This window comes from Vipera ursinii, assembly GCF_947247035.1.
Source record: "Vipera ursinii genome assembly, chromosome: 2".
NCBI classification, from domain to species: domain Eukaryota; kingdom Metazoa; phylum Chordata; class Lepidosauria; order Squamata; family Viperidae; genus Vipera; species Vipera ursinii.
The window spans coordinates 137,250,930-137,268,479 of record NC_139513.1 but is presented as its reverse complement, the minus strand read 5'-3'; the positions used below and the strand labels follow the sequence as shown (position 1 = coordinate 137,268,479).

General features: G+C 44.3%; 1 protein-coding gene across 1 annotated transcript in view; it reads right to left on the bottom strand.

Annotated features, from left to right (window-relative positions):
• The window catches only part of ANKRD52 (ankyrin repeat domain 52), an 88,442-nt gene that overhangs the window by 47,803 nt on the left and 23,089 nt on the right, over positions 1-17,550 (bottom strand). The window contains exons 5-7 of the mRNA XM_083351793.1: positions 12,398-12,598; positions 11,074-11,161; positions 6,820-6,962 (exon numbers count right to left, since the gene is read on the bottom strand). Of these exons, the coding sequence (XP_083207919.1) occupies positions 6,820-6,962; positions 11,074-11,161; positions 12,398-12,598 (432 nt within the window). The remainder of the gene's footprint in view (positions 1-6,819; positions 6,963-11,073; positions 11,162-12,397; positions 12,599-17,550) is intronic.

Sequence of the window (17,550 nt, the reverse complement as noted above, 5' to 3'; positions counted from 1 at the left end):
TACAAATTATACAAGGTTCATTAAGTTAGTGGCTTCAATATGTTCATGCCAGACAGTGCATGCCCTTTCCATTCTGCAGGTGAAGCCCCGATAAAAAAACAGGTGTATTCTGCCGTAAAGAACTAAAACTCCTTCAGGCACTTTGTGGTGGTGTTCTTAGCTGCGGCTACATCCTGGTCTTGAATATAGTTGTCCATGTCACCTTGTGACAGTACATAACCCATTAAACATGGTTTCAAAAACTACATATGCTTATCTTCTCCCAACCAGTAGCTGGCCAAATCTTTTCAAAGCTATCCAGAATATGGTCAAAAATTCTGTCCTGGAATTTTTTTACACTTTCACAGAAGTTGGCTTGGAGTGCATAACAAGGCATTCTGCTCTTCAACTACTGTATTTTTCGGACCATAAGACGCACCGGACCATAAGACGCACCCAGTTTTTAGAGCAGGAAAACAAGAAAAATAATTCTTTCTCCTTCTCTCTCTCTCCCTCTCTTTTTCTCTCTCTCTCTTTCTCTCCCTCCCTCTCCCATTGTCCCTTCCTTCCTTCCTTCCTTCCTCCCTCCCTTCCTTCCTTCCTTCCTTCCCTCCCTCTTTGTCCTTCCCTCTCTGCATTAGAGCAGTACCCGCGGAGGCGGCCCTGCAGCCCGGCTTTCTCTTGCAGAAAGCAAGCTGAAACAGAGTGAGGGAGATTGCCAGAAATGCGAATCGGCCGATCTCGCGCTCCTGCAAACTCCCTCGCTCGGTTTCAGCTTCCCTTGCTACAAGGGAAAGCAAGCTGAAACGGAGTGAGGGAGATTGCCAGAAATGCGAATCGGCCGATCTCGCACTCCTGCAAACTCCCTTGCTCGGTTTCAGCTTCCCTTGCTACAAGAGAAAGCAAGCTGAAACGGAGTGAGGGAGATTGCCAGAAATGCAAATCGGCCGATCTCGCGCTCCTGCAAACTCCCTCGCTCGGTTTCAGCTTCCCTTGCTACAAGAGAAAGCAAGCTGAAACGAGGCAGATTGCACCAGCGCGAGATCAGCCGATTCGCATTCCTGGCAATCTCCCTCACTCCGTTTCAGCCTGCTTTCTCTTGTAGCAAGGGAAGCTGAAACCGAGCGAGGGAGAGTGCAGGAGCGTGAGATCCGCGTTTCTCAGCACGTGCCGATTCATGCTCCACTTGCAGAGGTTGGGGTTGGCCATACGGATCACCTTCGGACCATAAGATGCACCCTCGTTTTCCCCCCCCCCCACACTTTTGGGAGAAAAAAGTGTGTCTTATGGTCCGAAAAATACGGTACTCCATTTTTAACTGATGACTGCACCCATTTTCTTCTCTTTCCAGCTCCAATCTTTCCAATTATTCCTCCAGTTTCAATTTAAAAAAAAACAATTCCTCCTCCTGCAGTTCTACCTTATTGTCGGTTCCTATGGAATTCATTCTCTTTAACCAAAGCTGAGTTTCCAACTTCTTTAGTTCAAGTGGTACGCCAACTGGTTTGTAGAGCCCCAGCGGTGTGACTGGATTTGCTGCCCCAGCTTTAGGCACAGCAGTCTTGGAGTTCAATATATTTTGTCATTGAGACATCTTCTATTGTTGGGATAGGCCGTCTCTTGCGGCTCCCAGCCACCCGGTGCGCGCGCACCTCTTCCAACGGGCAGTGGTGCGCGCGCACCTCTCCAAATGGAGAGTGGCACCGCCCGTTTGGAGAGGTGCACGCGCACCTCCCCGAATGGGCGGAGGTGCGCGCGCACCTCCCCAAACCTTTGGAGAGGTGCGCGCGTACCTCCGCGCGAATGGGCAGCGGTGCCGCTCTTTGAGGAAGCTGCCGCGGCCCGTCTGTGAAGCTGCCGAAAGCGGCAGCTTAGCAGACGGGCCGCGGCAGCTTCCTGAAAGAGCGGCGCCCCTGCCCATTCCGAGAGGTGCGCGTGCACCTCTCCGAACGACCGGAGGTGCGCGCGTACCTCCGCGCGAATGGGCAGCGGTGCCGCTCTTTCAGGAAGCCCGCCGCGGCCCGTCTGTGAAGCTGCCGAAAGCGGCAGCTTAGCAGACGGGCCGCGGCAGCTTCCGCAAAGAGCGGCGCCCCTGCCCATTCCGAGAGGTGCGCGCGCACCTCTCTGAACGACCGGAGGTGCGCGCGCACCTCCCCAAACCTTTGGGGAGGTGCGCGCGTACCTCCGTGCGAAGGGGCAGCGGCGCCGCTCTTTCAGGAAGCTGCCGCGGGGTGAAGCGGGCTGTCGGGAAAGACATTGCCGCCTCCTCCTCCTCCAGCGGCGACACCTCCGGTCGGGTCCTGGTGGCGGAGGAGGCAGTGGCAGAGGCGGCCGAAGCACCGGCAGCCTTCCTAGCAGCGGCAGAGACAGAGGCGGCGGCGGCGGAGGAGGAGGAGGCGGCGGCTGCAGAGGCAGCTTCCTGGCGGTCTTCTTCCTCTTGGCTTCCTGCCTCTCCGCCCGCGGTGCAAGCTCGGATGTTACGGGGCTGGCCGGCCAGGACTGGGTCGGGCGAGTCGATCACCTCCTCCTCCTCCTCCTTCTCCCGCTCCCTCTCCTCTCCAGGATGACCCTCCTGAATGTCTTTCCCGACAGCCCGCTTCACCCCGCTTGGTTTTGCAACTTGAAAAAGGACGCCTCGCTTGGGGGAGGGAAGGAGGCAAAGGCTCCGGCCGGGCGGCACAGAAACGCTTCCTGAGCCGTGCCGGAGACCGCCGAGAAGGCTTGAAAGCTTGCTGGAATCCCATCGCCCTCTCCCGGGGAATCACCCCGAATCCGAGGCGGGGAGAGGGAAAACGCGGGAGCGGGGAAGGCGAGGCGGAGGGAAGGAAGGCAGGAAGGAGGGCAGGCGGGGGGGAGCAGGGCAGGTGAGAGAAGCAGAAAGCAACCAGCCGAGAGAGCAGGTGGCGGCGGCCGTAGGAGTGGTGGCGGCGGCGGCAGCAGCCAAGCGGGAGGAGTCCTGATCCCTCGCTTCTGCCTCCCCCCCAGCCCGGACCCCCTCCTCTCCCAGCCTTTTCCCCGGCGTGCACCTCCCCAAACCTCCCCAAACGTCGGCAGGTCTCCCGTTCGCCCGCCGCCCCGCTTTCCTTCCTGAATTTTGCGCTTCCTTACCCAACTCCAAACTCCGCCGGCAGAGGCTCGATCTGCCGTTCTGCAAGCCTCCGCTGCCGGTTAATACCCTGTATTCAGCTCTGGGAAGTGGGAGGGAGGGGGAGTTTGGGGGAGGGGGAGCTCCACGGTGCAAAAATAAAGCCCTGCCGCTCTTCGCTCTTCGCGTTGCTTGCCCGACTGGCTGTCACGGGACCAGCCCTGCCCCCATCCACCTCCAGTATGGATGGCTCTGCCAAAAGAAAAGCAGCCGAAGCAAGTCTCCCATTGAGAGAATGGGGCGGCGGCGGCTTGCAAAACGGCGGATCCAGCCTCTGCCGGCGGCAGAGGCTCGATCCGCCATTCTGCAAGCTGCAAGCGTGTCTGCCGGCAGAGGCTGGATCCGCCTTTTGCAAGCCTCCGCCGCCCCATTCTCTCAATGGGAGGCTTGCTTCGGCTGCTTTTCTTTTGGCAGAGCCATCCATACTGGAGGTGGATGGGGGCAGGGCTGGTGCACGTTTTGCCTTGTTTTGCGCATGCGCGTGCGTGCATGCACGCGCGTGCACATTTTGCGGCTCCCACTTTTTTGTGTTTGTGACGGAACCGGTTCTGAGTGGCTCTTTGCCTTTTTCCGGTTGCCGACCCCTGGGATAGGCAAAGTTGTCTCTCTGCTTCTCAAAAGCTTACAGGAAAGCTCTCCCTGTTAACACAAACTCAGCTATCCTAATGAACTCAAGATGACTGAGTTCCACAGGGTGGAAGGTGGAAAGCCCTCACATTTTCTCTCAGAAGCCCATGGTTAAAATCCCAGCCTTGCTTTCTTGCTTTGAAATAGCAGCTTGGCAGTCCTGCTGCACTCTTGCTGCCGCTTGGGTGGTAAAACTGGTCAGTCTCTCACACCCTATCCTACCTTTATGACAATTAAAAGGTCACAACGCAAAGTGAAATAATTTACATGGTACTGATTCCTGACCAGGTAGAATAAAGACATGGAGATTAGCAAGTTCAACCTTTCTTTCCCTCCTTTTGGAAAATAAGTTGATAAGATAAGGCTATCTTATCTTGGCAATAAGCCAACCAACTATTTTTTTTAAAAAATATATATAAAGTTATGACAAAAGAAAATAAATTACAGAACTGTCCGGATCATGATTTACAAGAAAATACAATGGTCCAGACAGAGCATGAGATGGCTCTGTTCAGCTACAAACTGAGGCCTCTTTATCCAAGCAAAGGCAAGAGATGTTTCGTAGCCTTCCTCTTTTTATTCTGATTACAAAGGGATCCTAAAGGGAAAAAAAATCTTCTTGAACATAGTCTGAAGAACGAATAGATGCTATTATCTTTAGTTCTCTAACTTATCTAAAGTAATAAAGAGAAATGGTTATTTATCACACAGAGATCAAGACTTAGCGCAATTTCCTGGTTAGAAATATTATCTATTTCTATGGAAATAATAGGCCCCTCAACTTCCTGGAATTCTCCAGTTTCTTGAGGATTCAAAAATAATAATTCAGAGGCTGTTAGGAAGGGGAAAAAACCCCTCTGTTTCCAGTTGTTGCCCAGTTTCCCCCTTGATTTTAAAAGAATCAAGTATTTTTTATCTCCATCAGAGGGAGGAACTGGGTAAAGACTCTGTATATAATCAAGAGCCATTAATGACTAATGGCTAATCCTACAACCTACATTCTCAACAATGCTATTAAAAAAAACCTGTCTTAATCTTCTAGCTTCAGCTAATGTTTGGTGTCCTTGGTTTAGAATAAAGTAAAATCCAGGTTCTTAGGAAGTTCCACGAATCCATGAGGTCTTGCTTCAAAGTTATGTAATAGGATTATACTATAAAACTCCCTTGATTTGCATTACTGTATCTGGAAGGCTATAATAATATTTATAAAATCTGTATCTTGCATCTTAAGATTAAAATATTTACTCTTGGCAGCTACTCTCAATTTTTAAACACTTCAGTCCTCAGGTAACAATGGCATTTGGGTCTGGAATTGCTTTTGCTGAGAGATGCAGTTGTAAAGCACAAAATCACATGACCATGTCACCTAGTGACAGAGTCTGGGTTGCAATAGTCAAGCAAGAAGCTCCTGTGACGGCAACTTCCATATTCCTGCCACCATAATAATAATAATAATAATAATAATAATAATAATAATAATAATAATAATAATAATAATAATAACAACAACAACAACAACAACAACAACAAGAAGTTGGAAGGGACCTTGGAGGTCATCTAGTCCAACCCCCTGCTCACACCTCTGCTCCGGGAGCTGCATTGGCTTCCAGTTGTCTTCCGGGTGAGATTCAAGGTGTTAGTAATGACCTACAAAGCCCTACATGGCATGGGTCCGGAATACCTTGGGGAGCACCTGCGGCCGGCGTCAACTTCCCTCCGCCCAGTACGCTCCCACAGAGAGGGCCTCCTCAGGGTGCCACCGGTCAAAGAATGCTGACAGGTGGCCCCCAGGGGGAGGGCGTTCTCTGTGGGCGCGCCGGATTTATGGAACCATCTTCCGGTCGAGCTCCAGATGGCGCCTGATCTCCGCTCCTTCCGGCGCGATCTTAAAACCTACCTGTTTGAACAAGCTGGCCTGGCCTGGCCTGGCCTGATGGGATGGGGTCGGGTTTTATAAATTGATCTTAACCTTTTAATCTGTATTAATTTATTACGGGCATTGCTGTTTAATTACTTTTTAATTTTTGTACCTTGTTTTTTATTATGTATTGCCCTGTTCACCGCCCTGAGTCCTTCGGGAGAAGGGCGGTATACAAATTAATTAATTAATTAATTAATTAATTAATTAATTAATTAATTAAATATACCATTTCAGACAAATGGCTGGCCAGTCTCTTCTTAAAAACTTCCAGTGTTGGAGCATTCACCACCTCTGGAGGCAGGTTGTTCCACTGATTAATTGTTCTAACTGTCAGGAAATTTCTCCTTAGTTCTAGGTTGCTTCTCTCCTTGACTAGTTTCCATCCATTGCTTCTTATCCTGCTCTCAGGTGCTCTGGAGAACAGCCTGGCTCCCTCTTCTTTGTGGCAGCCCCTGAGATATTGGAACACTGCTATCATGTCACCCCTCACCCTTCTCTTCATTAAACTACACATACCCAATTCCAGCAACCGTTCCCTATATGTTTTAGCCTCCAGTCCCCCAATCATCTTTGTTGCTCTTCTCTGTACTCTTTCTAGAGTCTCGACATCTTTTTTACATCGTGGTGACCAAAACTGGATGCAGTATTCCAGGTGTGGCCTTACCAAGGCATTGTAAAGTGGTATTAGTACTTCACGTGATCTTGATTCTATCCCTCTGTTAATGCAGCCTAGCACTGTGTTGGCTTTTTGGCAGCTGCAGCACACTGCTGGCTCATATTTAAGTGATTCCTTATTGACTTTGTTCACAGAAGGCTAGCATGGAAGGCCAGAAATTGTGCTCACAGGACTACAGGGACAGTGTGACCATCAGAATTTCCAAGACACATCATAAATTCAGCAAGATGGCAAGTTTGAATGGCCACTGAGCGTGCTGTAGCAACCCAAGGACTAAGTGTTGTTTAAAACAAGCAGCATACAAAATTGATTTAGGGACTTAATATAAACACACATATGTACCATTACAGCAAACCTAATTTGCCAGAAATTATATATACGCACATCTGAAGGGAACAAGCCTGAAAAGAGGATAGGCAGAGTACAGAGTAACCCAGCATCCACTAAAACCAGTACTGTCATCACACTTGCCTCAACTCCAAGCCTCAGCAGGTGTTTCACAACTTCAATCTGGCCACTGGCTGCTGCTGTATGCAACAGTGTGTAACCCTTTTTGTCTTTGCACGTGATGTCAGCTCCACGGGCTACCAGTAGCTTCAAGACTTCCAAATGCCCTAGGGAAAAAAACAGTGCAAGACTGAAACCATTCAAATGTTTTCATGCTATAGCAAATGGGTTTACAGTATTCTAGATAAGAAAAGAGTCTGAAAGGATTATTCAAATCTTATGAATAAATGAACATATAATGACTTTGCAAGATTAGGGAAGTTTATTTTATCATGATAAGATTGTAGGTAAAAGGGATTTTTTTCCCATTCGTGTTACTATGTGGAGCATGATACAAAATGCAACAGAAGCAAATTCTGAATGTCAAGTACATTATTATAAAATTATTCAAGAAGGATAGAAGAGGAGAATATGAGTAGTGTGCAGGCTTGTAAATTCTCTTTCCCTCCTCAGTAAGATTCTGCTTTAACAGGAATTCCTGCTATCCTGTTAATGATGGTGCAACATTAAATGAGAGACAATAGTACTTGGGGTTAAAACCTAATTAATTTCAATGGCAACAATAGGAATTCAAATTATTTAACTGGAGGAGGGAGACAGATCCCCCCCCCAAAGAGTAGCAACATGTTTTCCAGCAGCTCAATGCCTCTCCTTTTGACCAAGGCAAAAGTTTAAGCAGCATTAGCCTTTCTAGAAACAACATTACACTATGGTCAAACTTTAGCATCCTGCATTTAAGGTTGTAATTGCTGCCAAACACGCTTTAACAAAGTACTGAGTGAATGGTCTGAATACTTATGCCAATGTGATATTTCAGTTTTTTCTTTAATCAATTTATAGACATTTCTAAAATTCTGTTTTCACTTTCACTGAGTATAGATTGAGGAAAAAAATGAATTTCAACAACTGTAGAATTAGGCTACAGCATAACAAAATTGACAAAAGTGGAGGGTCTGAATACTTTCTGAATGCACAGTAGTTTCTATTTGCAACTCAAACAGAGTGGATTTCAATTTGTGACTATTTTGGGGTCTAACAGTAGGTACAGTATGTATGAGGAAATGATTATTAAGCTCATTGTTAACTTTCCACAAAGTCAGTAGAGCTACTCCCACTCAGACTGAGTAACTGGAAAATGTAGTTTTCCAAAGGCCAAGTGGATTAATTTAGCTTCAGTTGGCTGCATTCATTATGCAAATTAGATTATGTCTATTGCACAAAGTACACACATCTGTTAAAGTCTTCACTACTATTTTCTTGCTTTCTGACAATCAATTCCATCCAACCAAATACTGGTAGTTGAGAGTTCAAAAATGTGTGTCATGATCCAAAGTTTGTAAGTGTAACATGTAAGAAGTATTCTGGTTTACTCTGAAAACTTTTGACCTGAAAACCTGCTCAAAACCCAGAAGCCATTGACATCCTCATATATGCAATACACGCACAGCTGAAAAGAATATCCTTGTTCAAAGAACATTTTTAAGAATCCACTTCATTGTGTGTACCCAGTTGAGTTTAAATCAGCTGAGTTTAAAAAATGCATCTTTCTACCAGCCCTCAAGCTGCATTGTTAATGCATTTTTAGTAACCAAAGCTGTGTACCAGATAACTAGACAATATGAATGTTTTGAATTAAGTTTTTAAAAGGTATCATATATGTAACAGATAGGGAGAACCATGGCATATTTTCTATTAGGGATGTCTCTATAGTCCTGGCTGTAATAAAGTAGTAAAATGATGTAGAAGTAAATAATGCAAAATTCTAGAAGAATGTCGTGGTGACAACATCAAGTAACACAAATTTCTGCAATACTTGACGGAAACTGTCCCTGGAAAAAGAGACGGAGGTTTGTGATAGTATATCGGTAGTATTTCTACAGCACATAGCAGGGGTCCCCAACCCCCGGTCCGTGGACCAGTACCGGGCCACGGCATGCCAGCAACCGGTCCGCACAAACAAGCAAAGCCCCATCCATGGGATGCAGGCAGCACACAAAACCACTCCCCCTCCGGTCCGCAGAAAAACCTCTCTCCACAGAACCGGTCCCTGGTGCCCAAAAGGTTGAGGACCTCTGGCATATAGCATTTGCTATAGCAGTCACCTCTGGATGAGATGGGCGGCATACAAATCTAATAAATATCTTGCTAAACAGAGGTTGAATGCCACCTATTTACTGCAGAGTGAAGTAATTCCACTATAATAGGAGATGGACAGATATTACACACTATTTCCCATAAACATGAAGCAATGGTCCCAAGAGGGAGACATACTCATGAGGGAAAGGTCCTTTAATTTGGTGCCCCACTTTCAATTTGTATGAAACTCCATGAGATGTGGAGTTTGCTTCCATGACAATAAGAAATTACAATATGAAAGACAGCTTTTGTTCCCTGACATTTTTAAAAAATGCAACTTTTCCTGTCCCAAATTTTTGCTTTTCAGCTGAAATGTAAAAGAGATTACTGGGGAGTTAATGGATCCGAATAGCAGTTTAAAAGCTGCTAATGTTATTTTAAAGCCTCTGTGTATAATTAAATTCCATCTAACTGGAAGGGATTATGTAATTCATTACTGATTGCAGATGAATGTGGCAAGAGTAATGAAATCAACAGGCGATAGGAATTAAAAGATGGATATGGTAAGCAGCAGATCTAGTAACAGCAGTAACAGCTGTCCCTTACCTTAGTGTGACATTCTACACTTTGCTGCAGACAAAACAGATTCCTTTGAAGTAACTCTGTATCTGGTGCCAGATACAAAGTGGCAGTCATTTACTTAATTAGGACTATTGTTCTGATAAGAGGAGGCACGCTCACTGGGCTCCTGCCTATGTGGGCCACCCTGGTTTTGCCTGGGACCTATGCTCCTAGCAATGTATCTCCCATTAACCTTTCCTGGGAAGAGTTTCGCATACTACCAGCACATATGTGGGAGGAGGCTTGTGGTTACTCCTGGGGGGTTCCAAAATCTTTGGTTCTCTTACACTAATACAACGGTCCCCAATCTTTCCGGCTCTGTGGACTGGTAGGGTGGTGGTGGCGGCGGCGGCAATGGCAGTGGTGGGAGAGAGGGGATAGTTCTGTGCGAACAGTGGGCAAGCTTGCTGACACACAAAGCTCCACTTGTGCAACTGGCGGGTACCATTGTGCAACTGGAGCTTGATGCGCAATTGTGTACCTGCCAGTAGCGCAAATGCAGCTTTGTGCATGAGCACACACGCCTATCGCTTGCGCAAATGGAGTTTTGTGCGCGTGCCTGCTGCTTGTGTGGCCCAATTCACAATGGTCCACAGCCCAGGACCGGGCCACAGCCCAGGGGTTGGGGACCCCTGCACTACTGTTTATGGCATCTATGTGACATCCCTGAGTGAAGTCATTTGTTAATTTGAGTGAGGTATCATTAGTATGCATTAGATCAGGGGTTCCCAACCAGGGGTGCGAAACAATATTCCAGGGAGTGTGAAAAACTTGGGTTTTCAAAATTATAGCGTATATGCCGTTATTTTGAACTTTTGTAAGGGGTGCAAGAATATATCAGAGGCGTTCTATGGATGCGGGGCATAGAAAAGGTTGGGAGCCACAGCATTAGATATAAGCATAGTGTAAGTCTTGACCTAAGGAGGTCTTGCTGGTCCAAAACCAACTTGTTCTCTGCCAGGTCCATTTCTGACTCTAGATGGAGTTGCACTGCCCCCAAAGGAACATAGCAGCAACTTGGGGATTCTTATGGACTCACAAGCCTTTCCCAGCTTCAGCTGGTGTGCTAGTTGTGGTCCTCCACATGAGGAGGATAGGTGAGTTAGGAGGTGGCATTTTTCTACCGGTGGCAAGTTCCTTTGAAACAGCATTACTCCTGACATTCAGACAGCATCCATCCATTTAAGAAGGCTGTCAGGATGGAATCATTTCATAGAGATTTTGACATTACCATTATTTACAGATTCTTGAGTGGTTTCTGGATTTCATTAATGTTGTTAATTAACTGTTTGAAGTAAAGCAATATATATAAATGTTAATAAACAAAATGGGAGAGGGGAAATAGCTCTATGCCAGCAGCAACTTACTACCTCTGGCTCACTTTTTTACTTGTTCTTTGTTCTTACTGGGCAAATATCCTTGGGTGTATGCTTTTATATATAGTTTCTCTGAAAGACCCGCATAGCAAATACATCAATCACAATAGAGGGGATGTGCAAAAAGGTGGGAGGGGGGACTTACCCAGAAAGGCTGCCCAATGTATTGGTTGTCTCTCCTTCTTGTCACATGTGCTCAGATTGGCCCCTCTATTTAAGAGCAAGTTTACCATCTAGAAAGAAAATAGACATTTTTTGTAAAAATTAAGTATTCTAAAAAAAACACACAAGGCAACTGACATGGTACTTCCTGCCACCTCCCCCTGGGCATGCTACAGATCACTTTATATATGTAAAGGCAGGACCTGTGCTCCAAAAGGAAATGGAACAATGAGATCCAGATATGGATAACCTGAAAGTCCATTCTTATTATATAACAAAAACTTGCCTGCAAATCAGATGTTACCTATATGTATATTAAACTTTGCTATGGAAGACAAAATAGCCTATGGCTGTTGGATTATGTTATTATTCATATTAATTAATGAATCGTGCTTCGGTATGTTATTTGTATATTAGTTGTATTCTGATGTACATTCTGAAAAAACAAGTTCATATGCATCCTATGATTTCTTTCAAACTATGATAGGTTTGTGTTCTTTAAACAAAAAAGAAACTCAAATCCTCAAAGCACTGATTCTCCAATAGTCTCATATCTACTATCTTAAAAGTCAAGGACAGAAAAAATATTTTACTGCTAGAAGAGCAAAGACTTCTATTCAATTGTTACGGTATTCTAAAAGCCAAGGTTTCATTCACATCATATACAATATTTCCATGCAATAATCTGTCTTCATCTTTTCTTTCCTTCAAATCTACACCTATGCTGGACTGGTCCAAAGGGCTTTGCCTTAAGCAAGGCACCAATAAAGAAGAATATTTGTAGCTCAGTGTTGAAATGCAGGGTCTCTGAAGCTCTCTGAGCTTGGATGTTTTTTTGCAGACATTTCTTTACTCCTAGCACTGATGCTGTCACCTAGTTTGGGTAATGAAACGTCTGCAAGAAAACAACCAAGCTCAGAGAGCACCAAGGACCCCCTCATTACCTATAGTAGCTGGAAATTCTGTTATGTGAGTTTGAGTGTAACTATGTGTTTATTTAGGGATGCAGTGGCTCAGTGGGTTAGGACACTGAGCTTGTCGATCAGGTCGGCAGTTTGGCGGGTCGAATCCCGAGTGCCGCGTAGCAGAGTGAGTGCCTGTTACTTGTCCCAGCTTCTGCCAAACTAGCAGTTCGAAAACACGTAAAAATGCAAGTAGAAAAATAGGGACCACTACGGTGGGAAGGTAGTGGAAGGTAAGGTCTTTAGAACAAAACAAAATTTCCATTATTGCTCCATTATACCTCATCGCTACCCCATGGAGAAATCATGCGTAAATGTCTCTGGAAGAACAAGGGTGTCCCTTACCTCAAGGTGCCCACTGTGTACAGCATGGTGCAGTGCTGTGCGGCCAGTGCGGTCTGCCACATTAACATTACTAAGCAGCGGGATGATGGCCTCAACACACTTGGTAGCTCTGTTGGCGGCAGCAACGTGCAGTGGTGTTTGCCAATACTTGTCACGAGCATTGATGTCTGCCGAGTGCTTTAGGAGGAGGTTAAGTGCTTTCTGTCAGGGAAAGAACATAAGGCAGTTTTTAAGCCAGGATGAAGTATTATTACAAAAGACGTAAGTACTAACAAGTGAAGAGATAGTACTGTGTTATGAACAGGAGCTTAACATAAAGTCTGCAAAACCTGAGAGAAGAGAGAACGTAATAGGGAAGGTACTGAGAAGAGATAAAATGCTACAGTTCAGAGCGATCTAGCAATTCCAAGAAAGGACAGTGAGCAACTTCACATAGGGTGATATAGTAGCAGACTCAATTATATTAAGAGTACCTCTTCCTAAATTCTCTGATATCCTGAAATTTGGGCAGGTTCACAAAAGAATAATTGGTACTGCAGTCCCATATTTGAAGGCATGGGTTATTAGCACGGTGAAACCCCAATTAATAAAATTTTCAGATTAATTTATAGACAGCTAGGTTCATACTAAGTTAGTTAAATATCTTTGGCTTCCACTTGATTTATTTATTCAATCCTCTCATTTCTATAGTTGCCTGTTTCATGAACATGACTCTGGGCAGAGTACAATAAAAACAGACCATAAAGGATACAAACAGTAAAAATTATTTCATAGTAAAAAACATTATTATTAAACATTATTAAAAGACTAGGATGGAGCATCTTCAATGTTAAACACTGTGTAGGCATCTCATCAGTTCTCCGTTCAGCTGGGACGCCCAAGCCTGCTGACATAACGTTGTCTTGAGAGAACTTCAGAACACTGGCAGAAACGGAGCCAATCTCACCTTAAAAAGAATGATCATTCACAGAGAAGGATATAACTTTTTAATAGGTGGAATCTGCAAGTTACCCTTTTGCAGGATGGATGGGACAGACACATGCAATTGGGAAGAGGCAGCCCCAATTAAAGGTAAAACCCTGCACTTTCAGTTGGATCCAGAAGCAAACTGGCAATCAATGCAGCTTGTGGAGCAGAGGTCTAATGTGAGCCAATCTAGGGGTACACATTGCCTGCACCACCACATGAATTCTTCAAAATAGCCCCATAAAGAGCTTATTGCAATAGTCTATCCAGGAGGTAATCAGGGCAAGACTGAGTGTAAGAGCCTCCAATCCAGGAACAGGTGCAACTGGCACACAATACTTGAACAGGAATTGTGAGTCCAGGAGGACTCACATATTGCACAATGGGTCTGTTTGGGGAAGTGCAATCCCCTACAGTACCAAACATGGGAAAGTCCCAGAAATGGAAGGCCCCCAAACCCAAAGCCATTCAGTCTTGCCACAGTTCAGGTAGTCTGGTGTTTCCCATCCAAACCCCCCACAGGCCTTAAGACTGGGATAGGATATCAACAGCATGGCCTAATACTCCATGAGAGAAAACGAATAATTGGGGATCATCAATGTACTAATTCACCCCATGATACTGGATGATCTCATTCAGTGGTTTCATGCAGATGTTAAATAGAAGTGGAGAGAGCACCAAACCCAGCAGCACTCCTTAATAGTAGGGCCAAGCACAAAATCTCTCAACCCCAATGACTGATACTGACCTCAGAGAAAGGAGCAGAACTAGCAGAGTTCAGTGCCGCCCACCCCCAATTAACAGATTCAATCCAGAAGGATACCATGGTTGATGAGACCAAAAGTCATTACGAAGTCAAGGACAGCAAGGACAGATATACAACACTTGTCCCACTCTTGCCAGAGATCCCCTAGGAATGTGACCAATAGCATTTTCATCCTCTACCCAGGCCTGAATCCTGACCAAAAGGGGTTCATATATTCCTCTCTATTCACAGGCTTCTGTGGCTGCAGTGCAACCACCTTCTTAATCACCTTCCCTTCTCAGAAAATTGTCCGGTATTATAACATCCAGAGAGGGTTTCTTGAGGAGGGATAGACCAGCCCATCCTTAAGAAACAGAGGAACAATCTTCTTACTCAAGGAAGAATTGACCACCTGTACAATTCACTCACACAACATCCTCACACAACATCCCCATGGCAGTTTTAGTGAGCCAGGATGGGTATGGATCATAAGTACAGGTGGCTGAGCTCACACTCATAAGGATCCCATACACTTCCTCAGGCCCAACAGATTCGAACCATTCCCACATAGCAAGGCAAGACTGTCCCAGGCATCACCTCAGGATTTACAGCAAGGCCCGTGTCTAAACTGAGAATGAATTTGAGATACTTTAACAGATGTTCAGCAATTTTTTTCTGCATGGCATTGTAGGGGGTTCTCCAAAATCCCTTCATCCAAAATTATATATCACCTGAAACAAGGCCACCAGAAAGCTGTCTGCAGACACAATAAGAGCAGAGGAGTTTTGTCACTTTGCTACCCTTATTGCCCCAATTAGGCACTGCTATTTTGGTTTTGGACCTTGTTTTTTATATAGATATGTCTTTTAGGATGTGTGTGTGTGTGTGTGTGTGTGTGTGTGTAAATTTACACAAATATGAGCTGTCACTACTGTGACTACTGCCTGTTGATGGCCTTGGGTTAGGCTGAAACAGGAAATAAGATTTGTCCCATGTTTGTAATCTAAATACTTAACAAACATTATATATATATAATATGGATCTTTGGTTATTCGGGTTTTTCCCCGCGTAGAACTAAAGGTGTAGGGGCGACGTTTCGACGGAATCTCATCCGTCATCATCAGGCTGGTGGCTTCTTATATATATACATATACATATATATAAATGCTCATGTGTGGCCTTTTTCTTGAACTCATGAATTCTCTTATCATATGAAATATATCAATGACCACATTCCGAAATAAGCAACTCCACTCTTACTTGATTCTCACTCCATCTTGCATTAGAAGTTACTTCTCAACTATCACTTCACAGGTTATGTAAGGAAATGCATTATAGGAGATGGAGCAAACTATAGAGGGATCCAGTCTGTGACTTGTGGATTACTGCCATATGGGTCAACTATATGGACCAAGTTCTGTTTTGTTTCTGAAGGAAGTGGAGGATGTAGCAAGATACAAGCAGCATCTTATGTGCAGCTCTATCATTCATCTCTATTGTATTTGTTTCCTGTGTCACATTATATATATAGACAACCACGCATCCACCCAATCAGAAGACAGCCACGCCTCCACTCAATCAGAAGACAACCACGCCTCCACCCAGTCGGAGGACACCCCCACCCAATCAGAAAGCAGCCACGCCTCCTCCCAGTCAGAACACAGCCCCACCGGCAGTTGGAAGGAAAGGAACAGCCAGACCACGCATTGCTCCTGGAAGCAGCAGGAGGAACACTCCGGCCTGATGATGACGGATGGGATTTCGTCGAAACGTCGCCACAACTTTTTGAAGATGAAAGGAACGCGGGAAGAAACCCGAGACTCTAGATCTACACATACAGACACCCGTGAGAATCTACGAAAACATATATATATATATATATATATATATATATATATGTGTATATGTATATGTATATGTATATGTATATGTATATGTATATGTATATGTATATGTATATGTATATATATATATATATATATATATATATATATATATATATATATATATATATATGTATATATATATATATATATATATATATATATATATATATATATATATATATATATGGATCTTTGGTCATTCGGGTTTTTCCCCGCGTAGAACTAAAGGTGTAGGAGCAACGTTTCGACGAAATCCCATCCGTCATCAGGCTGTATAAAATAAGCAAAAATGACGTTTTCTTGCTTAAGCCTGCCTTCCCCTAGTCGGGGGCCGTCCAGATGGAATAGACTACAACTCCTATGATCCCCATGCATAAGTGGAATGCAAGCCAGAAATGTACAACAATAATATGCACTATTAACTTGGGTCGAAGTGCAATTTATCATCTCTTTGCTCAACTTGGGCAGCTTTAAGACGGGTGGACTTCAACGCCCAGAATTCCGCAGTTATATTCAGTTATGGTCCTCAGGCTGCAGTTTGGGTTTTATTTATACACAGCCCATGGGGATTGTGTTCGATAAAGAACGCCAGTGATTGGTAAATCGCTTTGTGGCTCAGCCCAGATTCCACTTTTTGCTTATTTTATACAGCCTGATGATGACGGATGGGATTTCGTCGAAACGTTGCTCCTACACCTTTAGTTCTACGCGGGGAAAAACCCGAATGACCAAAGATCCACATAAAAACACCCGCGAAAACCTCAGAAAACATATACATACATACATACATACATACATACATACATACATACATACATATATATATATATATATATATATATATATATATATATATATATATATATACACATACATACACACACACACACACACACACACACACACACACAGGGCTTTTTTCTCATAGAACGCTCAGAACGGCGTTCCAGCACCTTTTTTTCTGCAAACAAAACAATAACCCAGCTCCCTTATTGGTTTTCCTAAGCCTATTGTAGGGCTAGCAATCTTGGCTCTTTTTTATGACTCGTGGACTTCAACTCCCAAAAATCCTGAGCCAGCCATGCTGAGGGGAAAGGGATTGGTTTCCAAGCTGAGCCATGGTGGCTCAGGAATTCTGGGAGTTGAAGTCCTTGAGTCATAAAAGAGCCTGCACTAGAGGAGGACATTAACTAAACTTTTAGAATCTAAAACCTAGTATATACATAACAATATATGATGTTTTCCCTGGTGAGCTTAACATCAATAACAACATTTATTAAAAAGGCTAAAATAATTTCTGGGGGTATTATCTGTATAGTAAAATTTTGGACAAGCAGTGATCATGTTACATATGTGCATAAGCGTAGTCAGTAGCATATGCCTTTTTAAAAATATCAAATATGCAAAGAAACAAAAATAAGTCCAAAATATCTGTATTACATCCAGAAATGCCAACTTTGCAATCAATATTTCTCATCCATAACTATGGCACCCTAAGGATACCTGCATACATGCAAATGTTTCTCTGGGATCACTAAGGCAACAGGGATTGCTTT